The sequence below is a fragment of the Poromitra crassiceps genome, assembly GCF_964638095.1.
Source record: "Poromitra crassiceps genome assembly, chromosome: 4".
NCBI lineage: Eukaryota > Metazoa > Chordata > Actinopteri > Beryciformes > Melamphaidae > Poromitra > Poromitra crassiceps.
This window is the reverse complement of record NC_139626.1, coordinates 29,787,647-29,811,496: the sequence shown is the minus strand read 5'-3', so window position 1 is coordinate 29,811,496 and position 23,850 is coordinate 29,787,647. Positions and strand designations below refer to the sequence as shown.

The window sequence follows — 23,850 nt, the reverse complement described above, 5'->3', positions numbered from 1 at the left end:
GAAGTCGTTTTACGCGAACCCATCGTATCAACGCATGCGTCAAATCAAATACCTTTTGCCGTTTTCATTCAATAAACACTCGCGATGGTGTATTTTGATTCAAAACTTGGCTAACGTTATTTCTTGCTGTAAAGGGCAACCCCCTTTTTTCCAATTGTCTTTTTTTCCTCCATCCCCATTTCCACATTGCTCTTGTTGCTAGGAAACAGGAAATGTGCAGCACTGAAATACGTCCCCCTCTGACGTTAGCTAAAGCTAGGTAGGCGGCTAATTATGTAAACCGTAACGTTGACGTTACTTTTAAATTAATACACACTGCAGCGAGCCGAACTTGATAGTCATTAAACATAAGAAGACGTAAAACAATTCAGCCATTGTTCTGAAGACCGTTCTATTCTCCATTTTCTCACGGCCTTCTTGAAACGCAGCTTTTGACGTCAGCTATATGCAACATCATTCAGTTGTAATGTAACGTTAACGTAAACGTTACACGTAACGGTAACGTTAACCGCCGACTAGGCTTTGCAGACGTTTCCTAGCCCATAATGTTATATAAACAACTAACTTTATCAAGATGGGCAACTATTACTCGATAATCGCTGAACTACCCAGATAACGTGCTGTTTTACCATTCCTACAAGTGTTGCACACTTAGCTAACGTTAAAGTTACTCGAGAGCTTTCGTCACCATGGTCCTAAAGCCGTCCCTAAAACTGCAGTCAACACCAATCGCAGTGTCTCACAGTAAATGCAGTCGCACTGGCGTTTAACCCAGGGAAATTAATGCCCTGAATCAGGTAAGAAATAACTTTTATATGGAAATACGTACACGATGGAAAGAGAGAGCTAAATCCATTCCGTTAAAAAAAAAATCATGGTCATAATGATGACACTAGCGAGCAGGTCCTAAAGCCAGCCATTTTGAGTAGACAAATAACTAGCAAGCAAGCAAGCTAGCGAAGGGGAAAACGTACATATTTACGTCCAGCTGTTTAAATCATTGCATCGACTTGTGATCGTTAGTTCTGGTTCCAAAAAAATGTCTCCACTCGTTTACATGTCTATCTGTCATGCTTGCACATTGTGGTCTCCACACAATTGCGCTGCCAACTTCCTCTGCATCAAGCGGTTAGCTTATTGTCCCTGAGGTCCTAATGCCAGCCATTTTGTGATTTAATACCACACACCCACAATATATTATCCTATTATACCGGTACTATAGATATAGGTGCAGGTCCAGCAGCATCCACTCTCATTGACATAATGTTACTGCTCTGCAAATGCAAGAATGGCCTATGCTATGGCTTTGGTCTGCTGTCTGTTGATAAATCTAACTTCCAGTCTCATATGCTAATATTCATAATTGTATTTACAGAATCCTTACACATGTATTTTTGTTTCCAGATATAACATAACGATGGCCTCTCCTCAGCCTGGCAGCCCCCCCCTCGCAGAGCAGTACACCCCTCCTGCACAGAATGGAGAGAGCCAACAGAAGGGAGAGCCGGTGAAGGATCAGCCTAGGAGAAAGCGCGGCAGAGGCAGACCTCCAAAAGCCAAGCTCAAATGCTCTGCGTGTCAGGAGGCTTTCAGGACGCCCTCAGCTCTGCGGAGTCACAAGCTTTCGGCACACGCAAAGGAACGTCAGCAGCAACACTCGTGTTCCCAGTGCAGTAAGATCTTCTCCAGCAAGGCCCAGCTTTCAAAACACGAGCGCTCCCACTCAGCGCAGCGCCCCTTTCAGTGTCCCGACTGTCACAAGGCTTACAAGACGCACACAGAGCTACGCAATCACAGCCGCTCTCACACCGGGGAGAAGCCGTTTATATGCACAGAGTGTGGCAAGGCCTTCATGCAAGCCATATGCCTGAGGATCCATATGACGCAGCACAGCGGAGAGCGCCCATACTCTTGCCGCCAGTGCTCCAAGAGCTACCCCACCCTGTCGAAACTGAAGGTGCACATGCGCCTTCACACGGGGGAGAAGCCCTATTTCTGTGCCGAGTGCGGTAAGAGCTTCGCCGACCCCTCTGTGTTCAGAAAGCACAGGCGGAACCACCAGGGCCATCGGCCGTACGCCTGCGATGAGTGTGGGAAAACCTACACAGAGCTGAAGGACCTGAAAAACCACGAGCGCTCCCACACTGGAGAAAAGCCTTACCTGTGCTCGGACTGTGGCAAGGCCTTCTCCCGCTCCTCCTCCCTGGCCTGCCATCAGCGCATTCATTCCCAGAGCAAACCCTATCAGTGTGAGCAGTGTGGCAAGGGCTTCACCCAGCTCTCCTCCTACCAGTCTCACCTCCGCACGCACTCCGGAGAGAAGCCGTTCCTCTGCCCGCAGTGTGGCAAGATGTTTTCTGACCCTTCCAGTTTCCGCCGCCACCAGCGAGCCCACATGGGTTTCAAGCCCTACCCGTGCGACAAGTGCTCCAAGAGGTTCCGGCAGCCGGCCGATCTGGCCGTGCACGAGCGCGTTCACTCTGGCGAGCGGCCGTACAAGTGCCAGAGCTGCGACAAGGCCTTTGTGGCGTCGTGGGACCTCCGCCGCCACATGCTCGTACACACAGGACTCCGGCCCTTCTCATGCACCGAGTGCGACAAGTCGTTCGCAGAGCGCTCCAGCCTCAACAAGCACCGGCGCGTGCACTCCGGAGAGCGGCCGTTCAAATGTGAAGAGTGTTTTAAGTCGTTTGTTGTGTCCTCGAGCCTGCGCAAACACGAGAGAACTCACCTAACTGAGCGATCTGAGCAGCAGCAGCAGCGGGAGACGGCGCCCGGGTCTGCCGCAGTCTTCCCCGCTCACGCCACCCTGCCCCAGTTCTCCTGTACGCATTGCGATGCCACGTTTGGAACTTGGGACGAAGTGCAGGCCCACGAGAGCCTCCACGCCGCCTCCGATCCCGCGGCCGTCGCCAAAATCGTGCCCCTGGGCTCACACGTGTGTGAGACCTGCCAGGCGGAGTTTGCGCAGCTGACGGATTTGCAGGAGCACGAGAAGCAGCATCCCAAGCCGAGGCCCCATGTCTGCAGCAGCTGTGGCAAAGGGTTCCTCAACAAAGCTGGACTGCGTAAACACCAGAAGATCCACTCCACCAACAAACCGCACAGCTGCCCCCATTGTGGCAAAGCCTTCCTGTTTGCTGCCTACCTTCGCAAGCACTTACGGACACACCCAGAGCTACCAGTAGTAGCTACCGAAACGTCTGAACTGAACATTATTCAGCACACGGACCCGCTCCCCTCTCCTCCACCCCCCAGTGACGTTTCCCCCACCACCGTTGAGCCGAGTGCAATTTCCTTGGCAGTTCCAGTGACTGTACCTGTGGTGGCCTTCCAGACCCTGCCAGAGTACTTGGTCAAGGAGGAGGGACTGTGAGATATTAATATTGGAAATATTACGGTATTTCACAAATATTCAGCCTTCGGCCTTCAATCTTTTTAGATGACAGGGTTAATTTGGAAATGCTGTAGTCGGTTACTTTTCAAAATAGCTTCCATACCATTTAAATATGGAGTCGACGGACTAATTGTGAATTTGTCAAAGCTTTCTCCTTGTTTTGTAATGCCATGTGCTTTCCAAGATGTTATGTATATGTTATTCATGTTTTAAAATACATAATATCCTACTATGTACTATCTGTCTTATCTGTTGTAATCACTTAAAAAAAACATGGTGTTGTAAATGTATATTCTGATCACTGTATGAACTAATCTTGCTTAAAATGTGATTTCAGTGAAACATATTTTATAATACACCTTTAATTTAATTACAGCCCGTGTTGAATGCTCTCCAGTCTTTGAATTTACATTTTGATGAAACAAGTAAACAATTTGTAACTGTTTTCTTGTGTACTGAATCAACGTGGAAAATGACTCTAGGTTAAAAACACAACACCAAACTAATACAAATTATATACAGTATATATATATTTTATTACAATGTTATCAGTAGTAACCTGCATTCCCAGACATATCAATGCAGTCTTTCTTTACAGAGTGGCATGGTGAACAATTTCCCTGAGTGCAGGTGTTCCTATAGAATTCAAAGAGAGATACATGATGTTGCTTAAAAGAAGAAGTCGTTTTAGGCCAAGTCATTAAGGTCAACACATATGGTGAGAAACTATAACACAAACATTGATGACGGCGACATTTCTTGAACCTATAAAAAGCTGAATGCAAAGGACAGTGAGACAGTCCATTAGTGGATAGGCTGCTGTTCAAGGTAAGCTCTCTTATCTGCTACGCTACACTTTGTCTATAAACATTTGGCCTTCAAGAGCACAAAAGACCACTTTAGTCCAAACACCAAAATAGAGCTGTATGTATGTTTACGGCCACATCTATGAATGCTTCGATGAATAGTTTTGACTTTAATTTAAATTGTGTTTCCTTGTTGGTTTGACAAAGGAGAAAATACTGTACATGGAGTGGCCAAGCTCAGCAGAGGATTACATTTAAATTGTACTTTTTGTTCTTGGCAACTTATTATGATTTTGATTATTTGCAAAATACTGAGATTGCAAAATCCTTTCTGGGAAGGCCCTTGAATGGATGTATATCAGGAGTTGCTGTTGTGAAATTATATGCAATGATGGCCTAAATAAGCAAAAAAATAAGTTGTTGCTACTTTTAAACGTTTCGCAGACCCCACTGTTACATTCGCACCGAAAGCCCAGCGAGACGATGGCAGCCATAGTAGCGGGCGTTATCCCCATCCTGCGCACGGCGGTGGACAACACCACCACGTACAAGTGCCGCACCCTGTGGCTGGGCTTCCTGTGCTTCCGCCTGGCCATCCTGTTCCTGGCCGAGATGCCCTGGTTCAAGCTGGACGCCGACTTCAGCTGCAACTCCACCACCAAGGACGACATCTGCACCCGGGCCTGCTACAACCAGCACTTCCACAAGCCGGTGGGTTTCTTCACTTACTTTTAACAGCTATAAATGATGAGGAGACCCCACGAGTTACAGAGTTGTGTCTACTCAAATTCACTCATACAGGTATTCCTACGCTGACGCATCACATGGGCTATAGGAGTGTCAAAAATAATCGATTATAAGATGCATCGCGATGCGGACGTGCACGATTCTGCATCGATTCACAAATGTCAAAAAACGATTTATTAATTTTTTTGCTTTGTTTAAATAATCAAATAGAATATAATGGAAGTACATGCAGTTGTTTATTTTAATTATGGATCATAATACAATGCAAAGTTAAAAGTAGCCACACAGTGAGAAAAAAGAAAGTGAGGAGAAAAAAAAGTGATGCATCGATTTAAGATGCATCGAGATGCATCGATAATCGTAATCGAATTGAATCGTAGCCCTCTGAATCGTAACCGAATTGAATCGTAGCCCTCTGAATCGTAACCGAATCGAATCGTGAGGCCAGTGAAGATTCACAGCCCTAATGGGCTACCCAATTAAAGGTGTATTGTGACATTTTATCATCTAAAAGTAGTGCCAACAAATGCCTGTTCTAAAAATGGAAATGATGAATCCTTTTTCCAAATACATAACAGGTGATGATGGCCTGGAACTTCATCTTTGTCCTGCATGTCCTGTCTGTCCTGCTCATGGAGCAGTTTGCCTCCCACCTGCGCTTCCTGGCCTACAAGAAGAGCGCCCAGATGAGGGTGGAGCTGGAGGACCGGGCTGGATCCGCAGACACCCAGGTCAAGGCGGTCATCGATCTCCACAAAGACCGAAGCAGTGTGGGCTTCTACCTGCTCAGCCTCGTCCTGCGTATTGCGGTCGAAGCCTGGTTTTTGTATGTTCTGCTGTACTGGAACCTGCCCACGCTGAACCAGGACCCCTTCAAATGCATCACGGAAATCTGCCCAGCAAAGTTACACATTTGCCTTGTGAGGGCCGCCCCGGAGAAACGCATGTCCATCTACGCCTTGGCTTCCATGTCCGGCATGGTTGTTGTTTGTACAATCTTGTTTTGTATGTATGTCATTGCTCACTACCTTTGCAAATATTAAATATTGGCACTATGAAATCAAGCCTTTTCTCTACCATTATTAAATCACTGACTGAAGGCATATCTGATTTAGACTTTATGCATGGCTTTTCAACAAAACTAGTGTATCTTTTTATTAATATCTTGTAAATAACTTACTGTCAATGGCATTGGTGCACTTCTGTAGGCTAAGTAAAGTATGTACTAATTGTTAGGTTGTTCTTGTACTCTTTCCTATTATGTCACATTTGTCAAGTTTATTTCAAGTTAATTACAACCGAATAATCATAATTGGAAGTAAATAAACTTGCATATATATATATATATATCCCCCCTTCCCTGAGACAGGAGGATCTGTCTTAGCTGTATGATGGTGTTTCTGGATCAGGTTTTTCTTGTGTGCTTTGGTCAGGATGAAAACACAGTGTCAGCAGTAAACATGGGTGGTGCCATCACACCCATGTCACAGCACTTGTGACCTTGTGACCTGCAACACTGAAAGGGAGAACTTCAAGTCTTATTTGCATGAAATTAATTTCTTTACGATGCAGATGACAATATCTACAATTGATATACCGGTATTCTAGTGTAATACATGATTTGCATTGTGGAGCGTTAATCATTTAGTTTCGGCAGTCACCCTCCGTATATTTGTGTTTTTATACATGTATACATGACTTCAGTTGCTTCCACAGAGGTATTGGTGAAGAGCGTGACAGTTGGCTAGGTTTGATGTTTATCCTTCAGTGAGATGGACTTCCGGTTGCTGTGCTTCATGTTGTACAGCAGCGCTGCACCCATGTCTGTTAGAGACTGGAACAGGAAGTGGAAAGAAATCAGGGACATACATGGACAAACGCTCGAGGGCACAAACATGCAACATCCAGTACACCCACACACACAAAAGTTAATTCATGAAATGTGAATTGCTAACATTTTAAGGATAATGAAGAAATTATATTCAACCAATGCCGATTTCAAAGAGTAGGTAATGGAAAGGTTAGGTGCCACCCAAAGCTTTACCACCAAGCTACAATTAACTGATTTTATGACATTACCTGTGAGTCTGAAATGACTGATTTTCTCTGCAAAAAAAAATAATAATAATAATAATAATTAAAGAGGACAGTGATTAAGTTTCAGTGTTGTGATTATGACCATTGTGAGGTGTAGACCATATGACATGCACAGTATGCCAAGAGCTCACCCTGGTGTAGTTGTGTATGTTGTTATAAATCGGCTCCATGGTTTTAACCCATTCTTGGTATGTCTGTTTGTCCTCTGCACTGCGATTGTGCTCTCTGCAACCAAACACAGACACACCACTTACAGTACTACAACATGTAGCCTATTCACAGACACTGCTCTCAGCACTCAGTACATCATGATGTAGCCTTGTGCGAAACACACACACACACACACACACACACAATGCTCCTCATCCTCATAATCATATCCTTAAAGAATAAGAAATATCTGAATAAAAAAAATATCTTCATGCAGCTGAAACAAACGCTGGATTAGAAAAACAAATCTTAATATTTCCAGGTAAACAACATTCCAGAAAGTCAAAGACCTAACTACCGCCCTCTCTGATGGAGTGCCTCTCTGAGAGGCTCAGGAGTAACGCCTGGTGCTCTTGTGGCTTAGGAAAATGTCCAATAGGTTTTATTTTTTTAACCTTTATTTATACAGGGGGAGTCTCACTGAGAGCAATGCTCTCTTTTTCAGGAGCACCCTGTTCACATTCACACACACATTCATACCTGGAAGCTGCCCAGTACAACCACAGTCTGATCTGCTGGCCACTGAGCGGCTCCACTGGAGCAGTTGGGGTTAAGGGCCTTGCTCAAGGGCACCTCAGTGGTGGTAATGAGGGAGGGGCAAGCACTGCCATTTCACTTTCCCCACCCAGATTTATCCTGCCGGTCCCGGGGATTGAACCGACGACCTTCTGGTCACAAGCTCGCTTCTCTAACCGTTGTTAGTTTATAGGTGCTCAGTGAGTTTCTCAGGGACTCATCAGGGTCCTGATGAAAACCTTATGGTTGAAACATGTTGTCTCTGAGCCATGACAATAGAGGCTTTTGGAATTCCAAGCTCCTCCTTAGATTTCCAGTGTGCATGCAGCTCAAGAGTTGACTTTGTTCTCACTGGAGCTTTTCCATTTGAAAAGGTAGTATCTCGGGGGGCACGGTGGTGCAGTGGTAGAGCTGTCGCCTCACAGCTAGAAGGTCCTGGGTTCGATTCCCACCTGGGACGCTGTGAGCGCTGAAGGAATGCGTGCCCGTCCGCATGTCCTCGAGTGCCCACCGCCCGGGTGGGGTCGTCAAATGGGCCTTTCTGTGTGGAGTTTGCATGTTCTCCCTGTGCCTCCCGGGGGTTTCCTTCATATAGGAACCCCCTTCACCAAAACATGCAATATCCTGGTTGCTGATGTGGTGCCTCCTCTGGCCGTTAGGGGCGCCTGTTCGGAGGGAGGGGAACTCGTTGGAATAGTGTGATCCTCCCACAAATTAAAATTTTATTGAAGAAAAAACATGGATGCCATTAACCTTGCAGCCGTGACTGATGGAATGAGCTGGGGGGGAACATAATTCACCTATTAGTCTAAGACAGAATGATACAGGTCTCTACATCAGTCAGTCACTCACATGGCTCTCTCGATCAGGTTCCTCTGCGCCTCGCCTTCTCTCCGGGCGTCCAGGAAGCGGCCTCTGACAGCTAGGGCGGCGCTGGCCTGCGACGAGTTGAGCTGGACGATGGCCAGGGACAGAGCGGACAGGGCCGCCGAGCTGAGAAGGAGCAGAGTCACACTTTTATCGACAACATCGACGACCTCATCCCTTTCATCATGTCGCCGCACAGATACGCTCAGGGGGCCACTTTACGAGGCACTCTTCCCCGCTTCACGCACACAGTGAGTGGCCTGACTGCGGGCACACAAAAAACAAAAAACGTTTTATTTATTTATTTTTTGCAGGCCAGGCCACCCATTTGCCCGACGTGCCCGATTATGCAGTCCGCGCCTGGGCCACACGCACACTATTAACAGCCCAGTACAACAGTGATGTGATGCACAGAAAAGCATCTCAGAAATACACAACTCATGTTAACACCACTTATAAACAGTGTTGGGCAAGTTACTTTCAAAATGTAATATACTACATATTACTAGTTACTTTCATTTGAAAGTAATACGTTACTTTACAATATTACTTTCTGTGTAGAGTAACTCGTTACTTATTACACTACTTTTGCATTATTTTGACCAAAATAACAGCAGCAGCAGAATGACATCCTCGCCTCGGAACCATCCCGAAAAATAATTTCAACCGCCTTGAAGTCAGTGTAAACAATCCAAAATTCTAAATGTTATTCTTCTCCTTTGTTATTGTCATCTATAGTGATTATTTGCATAAAAACACACAGTTTGATTAGGAAATGATTGTATATTTTATAAATATGTGCTTTGATTAAAAAAAAAAAAACTCAATTTGTAACTTGAGTTACTTGACAAAGTAACTGATATAATATTACTGCAATCCTATAAGTAATAAGTTATATTACTAAGTTACTGCTAAAAGTAATATATTACATTATATTACAATATATTACATTATTTTGTAATGAGTTACCCCCAATACTGCTTATAAACAATATGAATCAGCTGGTGTCAACGGGAGAGTCTGCGGGTGATGTCGTCATCTTGGGAATGTTTTCTTGGCACACATCTGGGCCCGTATAGCAACTGAGCATAGAATGAATTGAATCTATCCGCAGAGTGTATGTTATATAGCAGCAGGCGAAATAGCACGTTTAATTCTCTTTTAAACACACAAAACCTCCCCCTTGGCCCGACTCTTAACACAAACGTGAGGTATTGTGATTTTGGGAACGTCATCTTCACCTGTCATTAGTCACCTCTCGGTCTGCAGTCAACACCCTGAGCAGGGTCTGTCCGTCCCTCTGTCTGTACCTGACCTGCAGCTGGACACACAGGTGGCTACCAGAGGCTGGCGCCAACACTGCATATACACACAGAGAGACAAAGACTGATCAATACAGAGCCAGATATTAGCAGATTAAATAGCAATATACTTTTCTGGGGAATTTTGGAGGAGAGAGAAAGTACATATTATGCGGCTTTTTCTTTCACCATGCTGTACTAAAACACATTGTTAAGATATGCTATCACAGCTTGGTTTGGAAATATATCTGTATGACTAAAGTCCAAGAAATCCAAGCAATGAAGGTTGGAGACAGACAGAACCAGCCCCTTCAGGCCATATCTATGAGAGGCCAGAGGTCAGACTGGCTCAGAAAACCACAGCAAAAATGCATGTCAGCATACTGGACTCGCTCCGTTTTGCATTTTAATGTTGTCTGTTGTCTTGTACTGTAACCCATCCGTCTATATATGTCTGCTAAAAACTGTTTTTGCTGTTTCTTTCAACACACAAATCTCTTCTCTCATCTGATGGCGCTCCCACATCCCAGGATCTCACCTTCTGCCTCCTGTTCATTGGCTCCGAACTGGAATGTGATCTCTGTGTCTGGAGCCACGTTCCCCACCTCTCTGCTCGCCCGGCTCCCCGCCTCCCTCTCACCTCTCACGCGCCTGCGGCAAGGGAGGGCGACAAAGTGGGCGTGGTTAGTAACGTGACTTAACGAGCTTCCTGTCATTCATGTGTGCCAAGAAACGACACCACCGTGTGAAACATGAAAAACCAAGATTTAGAAACAGCATTATTATGCAGAAATGTGCTCCAGATCTTGACATAATCTTACAGTGTTTGGGGCAGCAGTAAAGTGATGCTACAGTGTGTGGCTATGGTCCTGTTCTCGATGATCTGTTCAAACTCTGTGTGCAGCTGACGAGGGCTCGATATCACCACCTAGGGGACAACAGATAACACAACATTTGGCAAGTTTGATACATAATTTAAAAAAAGGCGGGCACTAAACACATTGCATTACATTCTCTCTTACTGTCCCCCCGGTGCGATCTGCCAGTCTGCCCAGCTCGTCCAGTCTGCAGTCGGTTCCCTCTATGGACAGCACAGACACTGTCACACTAGTGGTGGGAGAAGGGTATTTCACTATCAATTTCATTATAGCACAGCTAGAGCGGCAGCCATTGTGGAGCCATTTGTACAGCTTTGCACCAACCCCTGATTGGCAGCGTATTCCCCCAGATCCTGGTAGAAGATGGTGGATGAAAGGAGGGAACGAGCATCGTTGTCCTCCACCTCTAGATTCCCCAAGTCGGTGTTGGCCTTCCCATCTGTACAGATTATCACCTTGGAGATCAACAAGGATGGATTGCATTGCTTAGAATGTCACCAAAGGAAACACAGATATATGATAACCTATATGATATATACAATTGAGTATGTGGGCTCTGTTTGTTTGTTTGTTTGTTTCAAGTTCTGTGTTCAGCCACAGCTATGCTGTTTTATGTGCGATCAGGCTGAAACCTTCAGGGCGTGTAAAGGGCACCCATGCGGGGGAGCTGACGGAGCCTGATTTTTTAATTAGGCTAATTAGCTAATGATGTGATGTCATCAGTGATGTCATCAGTGATGATGTCAAAAGTGATGTCATAATGGCACACACACACACACACACACACACACACACACACACACACACAAGCAGGCAGGGGCGTCATGCAAGCCAAAAATCTGAGGGGGCGAACTCTGGCGCCGCCCGGAGGGCGGCAAAAAATTTGGGGGGTTGGAAGCCAGATTTAGAGGAATATCTAATTTTAAATGAACAGACTGAGCAGGTGTAACCATAAGGCTATTTTCCAAACTGCTCAGCCTCCTGGAAAGATCCATAATCACCAGACTAAGTACATTGCCACTGCCCAGGCTCAATGGACTTGACAAAAAAGGGAGACCACATGTTTCAAAGCAATGTAACACAACGTTTATTTTGGCTGGTATTGCCTTTTCAGAAGGTAGAAATCTTTCCTCTAGAGCAGGGGTTCCCAACCTTTTTTGTGCCAAGGACTGGTAGATACATGGGGAAAAAAAGTTGCGGACCGGTTGTCAATTCTAATGGTTTTAGTTATATATATTTACTCACCAGGTGGCGACAAAGGGTAAATAACAGCCTTTTGTGTTGTACTGTATGTAGCCTATACAGTATTTATGTTTTTGTTTTAACACGTTAATTGCCAAGAACGAGTTGAGTCGTCAAACACAATCCAGCTGTTCACTGCCAACGACGAGTTGAGTCGTCAAAAAAATGATTTTTTTTTTTTTGACCGTGGGATGTGCATCTAACCCTTTTACATCTCTTATATAATTATTGGAGCCACCGAACGTTTACAACCCATTCCACCGACCCACTAAGTGGCAACAGTGCTCTCCTGACTAGAGGAAGGCAAGCATTTTTTTAACTTGTCACGCCATTCTCACCCCAGCCATTCTCATGAAAATGGATGGGGGAAAACGCTTTCGTTTTCGCGCTGATTGCTGGCGATGCGGGATTGCAAATTTACATAATAGATTACACGTGGAACACACTTTGAAACACGCAGCATAAATATGACCAGAATCGCAAAAGCTTCTCTCAACCAAAACTCCAAGAAGCGAGCGAGTCCATCCCGACTTCCTCAAACAGCGGCCGTGCAGACAGGCACAGGACAGCAGCAAAGCACTGAGGCTGGTGACAAGCTTGTGACGGCCGCTGCAGCCAAGAAGAACGCCCACGGAGGGAGGAGTTGAAGCAACTCTCCCTCTCGCTCTCTCCCTCTCTCTCTCTCTCTCTCTCGCTCTCTCTCTCTCCCTCCCTCCCTCTCTCTCTCTCCCTCTCCCCCTCTCACTAGGATTAAACCTAGTGCGTCTCCCTCCCGAGAGGGAGGGAGAGAGAGAGAGAGGGAGGGAGAGCGAGAGGGAGGGAGAGAGAGAGAGAGAGAGAGAGAGAGAGAGGGAGGGAGAGCGAGAGGGAGGGAGAGAGAGAGAGAGAGAGAGAGAGAGCGAGAGGGGGAGGGAGAGAGAGAGAGAGAGAGCCAAAAATGAATGGTTAAAGTGACTGTTCTATCGAATTTCACAAAAAGCCGTTTATCTCTGAATATTTTTTCTGACGCTAAAACCATGCTGTATTCAACTGCTAATGCTTACATAACTACTAACTCTACAAACTAACTCTTTTAGACAGAGAAAGCACACATTCTATTAGTTCTTTTGAGATATTGTGTGTTCACAAAATCTTAGCAGAAAAGAATCCTCGGGTCTTGAAAGATGAGCCAGAATCCTCAAAAAAACCCTCTGGCAGAAGCTAACTACAGTAAAAAAAAAACGTCTGGCAGTGAATGTGTTAACTACAAACATACATAAACGTAAACTTGAAACTATGTTTCAACTACCATACACAGCCTATAATAATATAGCCTATGTTTATTAAAAAAAAAAAAAAAAAAAAAAAAAACATTTTTTTTTTTTTTTTTTTTACCTCTCAAAAATCTGAGGGGGCAGTTGCCCCCTCAGTTACAATGGGCATGACGCTTCTGCAAGCAGGTATTGTGACAAGACTGATAATGTCACACACACACACACACACACACACACACACACACACACGGAGGCATTGTGACAAGACTGAGATGTCATAGGGACACACACACACACGCACACAAACACACACACACACACACACACACACACACACACACACACTGATGATGTCATCAGTGATATCATAATCGGGCACACACACACACACACACACACACACACAAGGAGGCATTGTGACTGATGCAATAATGTTTAGTGTGGAACACACACACACATGCGCGCGCCAATATGGCAGGCGAGGCCTCGCAGCGCCCGAACGGCATCGAGCGCACATATTGCGCGAGATGCCTAATTAATATAATATGAAAAGCAAATAAGATATTTCATCAGATTATGAACAGCCGAGCTCACCTTTGAACCTGGTTGTCTGGAGGCCATTGCGACAGCCAGTAGAGCAGCTGGACCCAGAGCTGTGGCCCCACTTCCACATAATCTTTCAACATGAGGAGAATCATGAAAACAAATATTACAAACTATTATTATATGGTACAGAAATGATTGATTATTGGCCTACATTTTTGTTGTTCTTACCCCAGGACCTCTCTCTGTAAGCAGCCCTTGGTGCGTGAGAGTGGAGGCGGAGTCGGCAAGCTGAAGGCGGCCTCCTTCAGGTATTCGCTGTCAATCAACTCAGCACCTGACAGGTAACGTGACGTGAAATCCTCATATCCATGTATTGTCACCTAGCAACAACACAAATATCAGTGGGTGGATGAGAAATAAATAATAACACAGTTTATGTGCATAGTGCTTTTTTAAGGTACTCAAAAGAGACTTAAGGACAGAACAAATGCAAAAAAGGACAAAAGAATTACAATTTAACAACACTGAAAACAGAAAGATAAAATGAGAAATCCCTTTTTTTCAGAAATTAGAAATTCTTTTTTTGTCTTCAAATAACAGACACAAAATTAAAGAGGAGAGAAGTAAGCTTTAAGATATTTGTTATGTGATATAATTCAAGTCTGTGTCTGTTGTCTACAATGATCAAGACAATGGAAACGCTACTGTCTACCAGTTTAAAGTACCTGATGGTTGAAGGTGATGAGACCCACTCTTTTGTCTGGATGTTGCTGACTGAGTTTCTGAACACACTGCAGCACAGCGTCCTGGACAAACTGGTTTGAATACACAGATTTATTTATTTATCTTTTTTTCCCTGATTTCCCCCACATTTTCTCCCCAATTGTACTTGGCCAATTTCCCCCTAATGCCCTGGTTGCTGCTCCACCCTCTGCCGATCTGGGGAGAGCCGTAGACTAGCACCATGCTTCCTCTGACACATGCGCAGTTGCCAGCCGCTTCTTTTCACCTGAAGCACGTGGGAGGATCACGCTATTCCCACCAGTTCCCTTCCGCCGCCAACAGGCGCCCCGACCGACCAGAGGAGGCGCTAGTGCAGCGACCAGTACATAATAACTATTTACCTATGCTATTTACTTATTTATCTTAAATAGCATCTATGGAATGCTCTATTGTTGTGGTATATTGTGCATGTACACACACAGCAAATTCCCAGTGTCAATAAGTGTTGATTTGTCTGTGACAGTTAATGGAGAGTGAGAATTGTTTGGAGAGTTGATATGGATCTAAACTATCTAAAGTATTGAAATGGGTGTGGCCTTATGCTATATAAACACTGGCACAGACTTTCACACTCTCAGGGATACATTTAACACTGATGACTACATTTAACACTGATGACTTTGCTATGCGTACACCTGCTGGAATAAATGGGCTACCTGCTGGAATAAATGGGCTCACCTGCAGACGGGCTCTGTAGACAACCTGCTCTCCCTCTGACACCTTCAGCAACAGACAGCAAACACAGTAACAACACGGGCTGTATTTAAAGGCATTCATTTTTCCATATTTTGGAAAGATTTTTCTGTCTAAAAGTCATCAGGCAAATTGAGATTTGAGAATCAGCGTGATTTTCTTTCAATCTTAATTAGTAAATCCCAGCAGTCTCCAGTGGCCCTGAACCAGTGTTGTAGTCGAGTCGAGTCCGACTCGGGCTCGAGTTCGAGTCCTGGACTCATTTTCAGGACTCGTGATTTGGACTCGAGCACTGATGACTCAGACTTGGACTTAGACTCGAGTGTTCATGCATTCAGACTCAGAAGTTGGACACGAGGACTCTGAGTTATTAATTTATTTGTTAATTTATAAAGACAGATTTTTTGGGGGGGTAATAGGCTCTAATAATTTGGCATAAGATCATAAGATATTGATATATTAATACCATGACTTTAACCAATTTTGTTATATTCAGTAACTCGACTCGAACACTGGGGACTCGAGACTCGACTTGGACTTGGGATAGTGACTACAACACTGCCCTGAACACAGCAGCAGTCTGAGTCTCAGTCATATGGCTTGTAGCCTTGTATTTACCTGGGAGGTAATACTCATGGAGCCCGAGATATCGATGCAGAGGAGGAGCAGAGCGTCAGCAGGAGACAGGAGCTTGTGGTCAGGGGGCGAGCGGAGGAGGAACAGACCGTCCTCGTAGCCGTTTGGGGGACAGCGGGTTTTGGTGGGGGGGCTCCTCTCCTCACATGGCTCACAGAAGCTGCACACATTAACCTGCAGTTAACATAGGGAGGGAACGTTGACAGGACCTCAGACTTGACTGTCCACCACATTTTGTGCTCAATACAAATACTTTTAGATAAGCAGTGACTGAGCCTACACATAGTCAGTGGCAGAGATGGACAACTGGCCCTGGAACATTTTGTACATTGATGAGTGAAGGCCTTCACAGTTAAAAGCATCCAACCCTGAGCTGACACATTCAGAATACACCTGCACAACAGCACTCACAAATGCTAAGAACAAAGCAGTCTTTCTCTGGAAGAATAAATCCATTTCTAAAATAATAATAATAAACCTTTTTTTTCAGGCAAGAGTTAATATGTGGCTCAGAAGAAAGATAGATAATTTATTTGTGGTTACAGTGTTTGAAGGAATATATGGTTTTCACCTATATAGCATTATTAAATAATTTATAATATATTATATAATATTATATAATATATAATATAATAGTATTATATATAATTTATAATAATTTATTTGATCTGCATTGAGGACAAGCCACACTTGATATAACTGAACCTGTACAATGTCAAAAGCAGATTGGATTGTGGATGTTGATTCATAACAACAATAAACATCTGGAGACTGGCATTCAATTCATTTTGACCCAGACTATTGACATGAATACTGAATAGACCAGGACTGAATCCTGAGGCATGTGGCTTAACGAGACATGAAACTAACATTAATATCAGCCTACAGCCAATAATACCCATCGTCCATTGCTTCATTACATTACGATCAATAATGCTTGACTGCCATTTATAGTCGGCTATGACTTGAATTTGAGATCGAGGACTCTTATTGGATATCTGAAATAGATATCCTATATTTCAGAATAAAGGTCACATGAAAGCTCTAATTACCACATTGTGATAGCAGGAGTCCAGCACAGAGCCACACTGGGAGCAGGAGGTGGGCTCTCCGTGTACGGGGAGCGCTGGGAGCACGCACACGCACACGCACACGCACAGACACAGACACAGACACAGACACAGACACAGACACAGACACAGACACAGACACAGACACAGACACAGACACAGACACAGACACAGACACAGACACAGACACAGACACAGACACAGACACGCACACGCACACGCACACGCACACGCACACGCACACGCACACACACACACACACACACACACACACACACACACACACACACACACACACACACACACACACCCACACACACACACACACACACAGGTTAACACTGGTTAACATGGTAGATTGTAGGATATACCCACTGACAGTCAAACCACAGGACAGATAATAAAGGCTAAAGTGATGTCTACTAACCTCCTTCCTCTGAGAGCAGTTTTCCCAAACTGACAAGAATCACGTTTGGATTCCCAGGTAGCGGCCCTGTATCTGCTGAGCCTGTGTTGAGGATGAAAAAGTTCCACCAGAGACATAAAGAAACATCTTCTTTTTATCCTTCTGACAGCAGGACGGAGGCTGTCATTCGAGGCCCAGAGTGTGATCGTCACATTCTACAGCACGGGTTTTCACAGTCTGAAACTGTGGGCCTCCTCTCAGACAAAGCTTCGAAAAAAGGCGCCTTCCCTCCCTCTTAATTTACGCGTTTAGTTTTGCTCAATTTGGGTGGCTAAAGGATCATGATTGTTATTTGCTCCCATTGACACTCAACAATTAAAAAGATAGCCTGATATTGCTGTTTGACATATTGTTGTTTGACATACTTCAGACCACCAAATACATAAAAGAAAGAAAGAAAGAAAGAAAGAAAGAAAGAAAGAAAGAAAGAAAGAAAGAAAGAAAGAAAGAAAGAAAGAAAGAAAGAAAAAAAGAAAGAAAGAAAGAAAGAAAGAAAGAAAGAGAGAAAGAAAGAAAGAAAGAAAGAAAGAAAGAAAGAAAGAAAGAAAGAAAGAAAGAAAGAAAGAAGCTCTTTCTGAACTTAGGCATTTATTTGTTTCTGACTGGGAAAGTGGGGAAAAAACAGTAAAATTCTGTATTTCTTTAAGTAAATCACACACATCTCCTTTGGATAACTAATGTAATACTTTTTTAAATTCCATTCACTGAGGCTCACCGGAAACTGTTTGGAGCCCCCCTGGGGAGGCCAGCCCCCCACTTTGAAAAACCTCTGATCTACACCTTTACCAGTAAGTGCTGAGTCAAGAGGCGAAGCTGAGGGCGACTTCTGCGAGGATGAGGAAGATTTGTGTGAGGAAGGCAGCAAAACCAGGTACTCTGGGACGGACTTCATGAACGAGGGTCTCGGAGGGAGCGCTGGAGCTGAAGGTTGAGATGAGAACAGAAGAAATTGGGATGATAATGATAACAACAACAACAACATAAACCTTTCATACATAAAATGCAGTGCATCACAATTTAACAATAAATCAAAAGCAAATGAAAAGACAGTGTAAAACGAAAAATCTATCAAAGAAACATTACAGATTAAAGAAAAAAGTTGAATAAGCAAACAAGGCGTGTAACTAGTGATAAAAGAGAAATAAAAACAACCGTTAAAATCATAAAAATATAAATAAACAGACTGCTGCTCGTTAGAAGCTCTATGTTGTTTATAAATGATCTGGATCAGACCTGGGCATTATGCGGCCCGGGGGCCAGATGCATGATGGTTCTGCCTGGCCCGGGAGGTCTAAGACAAACCACACCATTTTACTTAATGAAGTTAGAAAAATAAAATTAGATGACCTAATTGGCTTTTATTTTGAAACACTTGTGTGTCGTGAGCGTGCTTCTTCCTGAATAAGTGCACAGTATGTTTTCTAAAATTTAATCAAGTGATACAATTAGAGGTTGGGGGTGGGGATTGGCCCCCTGCAACAATCTGGGTTTCTCATGTGGCCCTAGCCTAGGTAAACCCAGCCCCCACGTGACCTGCTCTCTCAGTTCCCAGTCCCTAGTGACTGAGAACAGGTCTGAGAGCAGGTCACGTGGGGGATGGGTTTACCCAGGCTAATGTGGCCCCCCAGGAAAAATAATTGCCCACCGCTGATCTGGATGATCAGTCTGCAGCAGTGAGGAATCTGCACGAGGCTGTTTAAAATCTGGTGTGTGTGCATGTGTGTTGGCTGCAATTAAAAATGACTGCAGCGAGAAGAAAACCATGTGGTCATATTCACCTGCCTTCTGTGTTGACACAGTGTTGCTAGTATCAACTAGCGGCTTCAACTCGCCCCCACTGCCTTCTGGCACACTGTACGAGTAGTTTGGCTCCCAGGGACGGCCGCTGATGTCGAGCTGCTCTTTGGGAAGGTCGTAGTTGAACGTGTGGCTGTTGGTGTGGCTGGAAGGCAGCGGTTGGCTGTACGGTGGTGACATGTTGGTGTGGCTGGAAGGCAGCGGCTGGCTGTACGGTGGTGACACTGCTGCAGCTCTCATGTGTGGTGGAAGAAGAGCTGGGGAAAGTGGTAACCTCGCGTCACCAGGCTCTTCTCGGCGAGAAAGAGCCTGGCTCCCGCCCACAATTGATTTTGTCACCCTACTGGTTCCCGCCTAGAGCCCGCCCTAGACCGGATGGCAGCGTTTCTAGCTCGTCAACTTTCACGTTAACTTGACAATTTGACCCAAGTATCAGAATCCTCTTTCACCGTTTTGACCGGTGTGTCAGGCGGTGGTGGCGGAGATGCCATATTGCATAAACGTTTTGTTTTATGTAACGCTAGCTTTGTTTTGATCAGACTCTAGTTTAGGTAACATCACCGCGTCAAGCTAACGGCAACAAAGACGTTGTTAGGCGCATTGCCATCCGGTGTTAATTCTGGGTCCGGGGTTTACGCCCCCATGACAAAAAGCGGGGTGGAAGGTGCCCAGACTAGGAAAGTGGTGGAGCAGAGCGTTAAAGGAGTAGTTCACCCAAAAATAAAAACGCCATGCACTCATTATCTACTCACCCCTATGTCACTTCCTGCTTCGGCACTGTACCAGAGATTTTCATCCGCCATTTATTTTCCCATAATTTCATAAAATGCTTAGCCTATACAAATTATTTTATTTGTTCAAACCAAATGGTTCAGATATATTTAGGAGATCGCATTACATTTCACTCGGACCAAAACGTAAAAAAAAAAAACGGGTTTAAAGAAAATATTTTTTCGATGTTTTTTTTAAGTTTTGGTCTCTCCCGATTCTAAATATAGCTGAACCGTTTGGTCGTCTGACCAAGTAAAACGAACGAAATGTCTATGGGAAAATATGGGAAAATAAATTGCGGAAGAAAATCTCTGGTACAGTGCTGAAGCAGGAAGTGACGTTCACTTTGCCTCTATATCTACAGTTTAAAAAAACACATAAAATGGCCATTATGTTTCTCCATACAGTTTGTGCAGCATGTAACATGATCCAAGTGTTTTGTAGCCAAAGGTCGCATGTGGGCCCAAAAGTTCTATAATACCTCATACTTTCCTTACAAACAGGCGCTGTTTCACAGCAAAACATTGTCAGCGAGGAAAATATATGAGATAATGTGGTAAATATTTGACTTTTGAATCAACAGTGCAATCGTTTTGCTGCAAAACACTTGGGTTATTTTGCACAAGCTGCATTTGATGGACATTTTATGTGGTCTTTTAACTTCACTAGCTTGACAGAAGGTTGAGATGAAATGGGTCACTGTGTGTTTGGCGGTCAGATGACCCTCCCGCTCTGCTTGCTGGCGGTTGGGGTCGTGGTGGGGGATGACTGCATGCACTTGGGCCCGATGCACTCCGTGGTTTTAAAAATCAGTTGCTCTCTCTCTCCTCACCTGTGCACCTTTTGGTTCTGTTCGTTTGTGTTGTTTAGTCGTTAGTTTTAGTTAATATATATTTTTTACTTTTACTCGTGCATGACTGCCTTCTTTCTTCCAACCCGGGTTGTATCCCGGACAGGCCCCCATCTTACAACTCGACCCCAACCACCAGCAAGCAGAGCAGGAGAGTTGGAGGGTCATCAACAGGTCATTCTCATTTCACTGGAGTTTTGACTGATACAGGGATGAGTAGATATGAGCTAGTCCGTCATCAATTCTATCTATTGAAGAGTATTCATGTACTGTAGTTATTACCACAAGCCTATTCTCTCAATATCATCTACAAAGGATTGGGGCGTAGTGACTCAGCAAGCTATGCTGGTTCCACCATTCATTTTATATTGCCAGTCACATCTTAAGCAACCAACAAAAATACCTGTCCTGCGAGGTGGTGTTATCTGTTGAGGCGCTGTGTCGACAGAAGAAGCCGCACCTGCTTCCAGGTGAAATGTAGCATTTTCGTAGAAGGGAGACACCTCTCTCTTCACCTCCTCCTTCTTCTCCAAGTGTTCAATGAACTTGTGAGCAGTCGGGGTGGATTCTGTCGTTTTGGCTTCGGCAGAGATTGTCGGAGGAGGAGGGGGAGGGTTCCGAGGACGCATCCGGTTGACGGGAGGGAGGAGGGCTAAAAGTCACAGAAATAAATAAATAACAACAGTTATTTAGCTAGGGGAATGTAAGCATAGATAAACAACTGATCCCATGACCTGTGTGCCGTGATGAAAGTGTCACTCAGGTGGCAGACTGCTTGTGCTGAGCGTAGTTTTTTATAATCAGAATTGAAGAGAAATATCTTCTCTAACATACTGTAGACTTCCATCAATTTTTGTTTTAATGTACAATGCAACTTAGGCCATGTTCACATTACAGGCAAATCCGATTTGCTGCTAAAGTCATTAATCATCATTATCTTGATTGGTTTCCCAAATCTGATTTGGGAGTGTGTCCGCACTGCCACACATCTGATTTGGGGAAGTGTTCAACTCGGATCTGTGTGTCCAGATACAATGAGCCAATGAGTCAACAACATACAATGTTTCTGTGTTTGCATGTCTGCTCTCTGCTCTTCAAGTCCCTGCCGCCTGCAAAAGACACTCAAATCTGATTTGGGTGATCAGCGCGTCCACACTGAAGTCACATCAGTCGAAAGCAGATTGGAAACTATCTCCATACAGTATGTGGTTTGCGACAAGTGACACAAATCAGACTTGGAGCATCGAGACTCATAAAACCAATCTGGATAGAATCATTAATAGGTCATTAAAGTTCACAAATCAGATTTGGCCTCCTAGTCTGAACATGGCCTTAGTTGTCAGAATCAGCGAGCAGAAGAATCCATCTTCACTGTGATATATCATCAATCTGTGATGTTCAATGAGTTTGGTGTTTTAGCTTGGATTCTTCCTTTAATGCCATGTGTAGGAATGTGTAAAATAATTCATACCTGAGCGTTTAATGACATTTGGATTTGATCTTTGGGCGTCCTTCTGATTGGCTGCTGGTGGAACATAAACAAACCCACAGGCAAATTCCATTGGTGATTCTGCCTGCCTGTGAGGGAAAGGACATTAGGAATATTCTACTGAAGGACCTAACAAGAAAAATCGACCTTTTTAACACACAAATGTTTTTCGTTTGACTGATTTTCTTTAAACAATCCAGAAGCAAACAGAATACGATAGTTTCTTCAGGTAAGTATGCAGACTTATGTAACAAGTAATCGTACAATCCTAAGAAGTCTCGAGGAAATCGCCTTATAAAAGTAATAGTAATTGAGACACTAAACAATCATTCTATAGCCTACGTGACAGTTAAAGGAGTAATAGTAGAGATTGAAAAATGCATCACATTATATCAGCATTATTAAATAAGCAGATCTTTATCCCACAAATGACAGCAGACGAGACGTACTTACACACACACACACGCAGAGCCCTTTGAACACTGACTGTACTACAACCATAACAATGAAACCCTCCCACTCCCAGAAATGCAGTGTGACACCTTGGCCTTGCCATGGAGAGCCAAAGTGGAACGTCACTTCCTGCTTCAGCACTGTACCAGAGATTTTCATCCACCATTTATTTTCCCATACACATTTCGTAAAATACGTATAGAAATAGTTTTACTTGTTCAAACCAAATGGTTCAGATATATTTAGAAAGAGGAGAGATCGCATAACATTTCACTCAGACCAAAATGTTAAAAAAAAAGCGAGTTTAAAGAAAATATTTTTTCAATGTTTTTTTTAAGTTTTGGTCCGAGTGAAATGTTCTATGGTCTCTCCCGATTCTAAATATAGCTGAGCCGTTTGGTTTGACCAAGTAAAACTCATTTTTATAAGCATTTTACGAAATGTCTATGGGAAAATAAATTGCGGAAGAAAATCTCTGGTACAGTGCTGAAGCAGGAAGTGACGTTCACTTTGGCTCTCTATTCATCATGTGTCTCTTATCTCTCGTCAAGCAGGTTTTGACTTATGAGCCTTCTATGCAGTGTGCACACGAAGCTGTTCAGTTGGTTCAGTGATTTAATTGCACATTGCCTAACTCTAGGTAAACAAATCACACATTTTAAGAGAACAGGGTGTAGAAATGAAAACAGAATTCTGAGAGCCTGTTGCATTGTGAAAGTGTGTAGTAAAGGGTTAAATGTTAATTTAACTCGTAAATCAGATAAAGAAAAACAAGTATCTTTCAATTCATTCAGAGTCTATTCTGTAAAAACACAGATTTGAAACGGCCACTGAAGACAAATGCTTTTTGTCTGTTTCCCTGAGGCTGAGATTACTGACATGCCAATGAGTAAAGAGAAGAAGAAGAAGAAGAAGAAGAAGAAGAAGAAGAAGAAGAAGAAGAAGAGAAGAAGAAGAAGAAGAAGAAGAAGAAGAAGAAGAA

General features: G+C 44.0%; 3 protein-coding genes across 6 annotated transcripts; 2 read left to right on the top strand and 1 right to left on the bottom strand.

The window, feature by feature from the left end:
- The first annotated feature begins 690 nt into the window (after positions 1-690).
- On the top strand, positions 691-3,749 carry znf668 (zinc finger protein 668). Its single transcript, XM_083636252.1, has 2 exons — positions 691-797; positions 1,405-3,749. The coding sequence occupies exon 2, from the start codon at positions 1,418-1,420 to the stop codon at positions 3,374-3,376; it is 1,959 nt and encodes a 652-aa protein (XP_083492378.1). The 5' UTR covers positions 691-797; positions 1,405-1,417; the 3' UTR covers positions 3,377-3,749.
- Positions 3,750-3,969: 220 nt separating this feature from the next.
- Positions 3,970-5,993, top strand: gjz1 (gap junction protein zeta 1; the record flags this gene model as incomplete). 2 transcript variants are annotated; one of them, XM_083636276.1, is made up of 3 exons in its annotated part: positions 4,211-4,225; positions 4,648-4,914; positions 5,529-5,993. In XM_083636276.1, exons 2-3 carry the CDS (start codon positions 4,687-4,689, stop codon positions 5,991-5,993), a joined length of 693 nt encoding a protein of 230 aa, XP_083492402.1. In that variant the 5' UTR covers positions 4,211-4,225; positions 4,648-4,686. The 2 variants fall into 2 exon arrangements, with proteins under 2 accessions (XP_083492401.1, XP_083492402.1); XM_083636275.1 differs by having other exon boundaries at positions 3,970-4,914.
- Positions 5,994-6,689: 696 nt separating this feature from the next.
- LOC310776090 (circularly permutated Ras protein 1-like) lies at positions 6,690-22,498 on the bottom strand. Of its 3 annotated transcripts, XM_083636245.1 has the most exons (20): positions 22,398-22,498; positions 21,330-21,578; positions 19,287-19,562; positions 18,295-18,429; positions 17,470-17,550; positions 17,025-17,098; positions 15,955-16,146; positions 15,322-15,363; positions 14,586-14,675; positions 14,089-14,240; positions 13,909-13,990; positions 11,144-11,274; positions 10,964-11,048; positions 10,763-10,869; positions 10,480-10,592; positions 9,882-9,999; positions 8,626-8,766; positions 7,179-7,272; positions 7,030-7,056; positions 6,690-6,784 (listed from the first exon to the last, which is right to left on the bottom strand). In XM_083636245.1, the coding sequence occupies exons 1-20, from the start codon at positions 22,486-22,488 to the stop codon at positions 6,695-6,697; spliced, it is 2,370 nt and encodes a 789-aa protein (XP_083492371.1). In that variant the 5' UTR covers positions 22,489-22,498; the 3' UTR covers positions 6,690-6,694. The 3 variants fall into 3 exon arrangements, with proteins under 3 accessions (XP_083492371.1, XP_083492372.1, XP_083492373.1); XM_083636246.1 differs by lacking the exon at positions 14,586-14,675; XM_083636247.1 differs by lacking the exons at positions 6,690-6,784; positions 7,030-7,056; positions 7,179-7,272 and adding an exon at positions 8,308-8,438.
- Between the last annotated feature and the right edge of the window lie 1,352 nt (positions 22,499-23,850).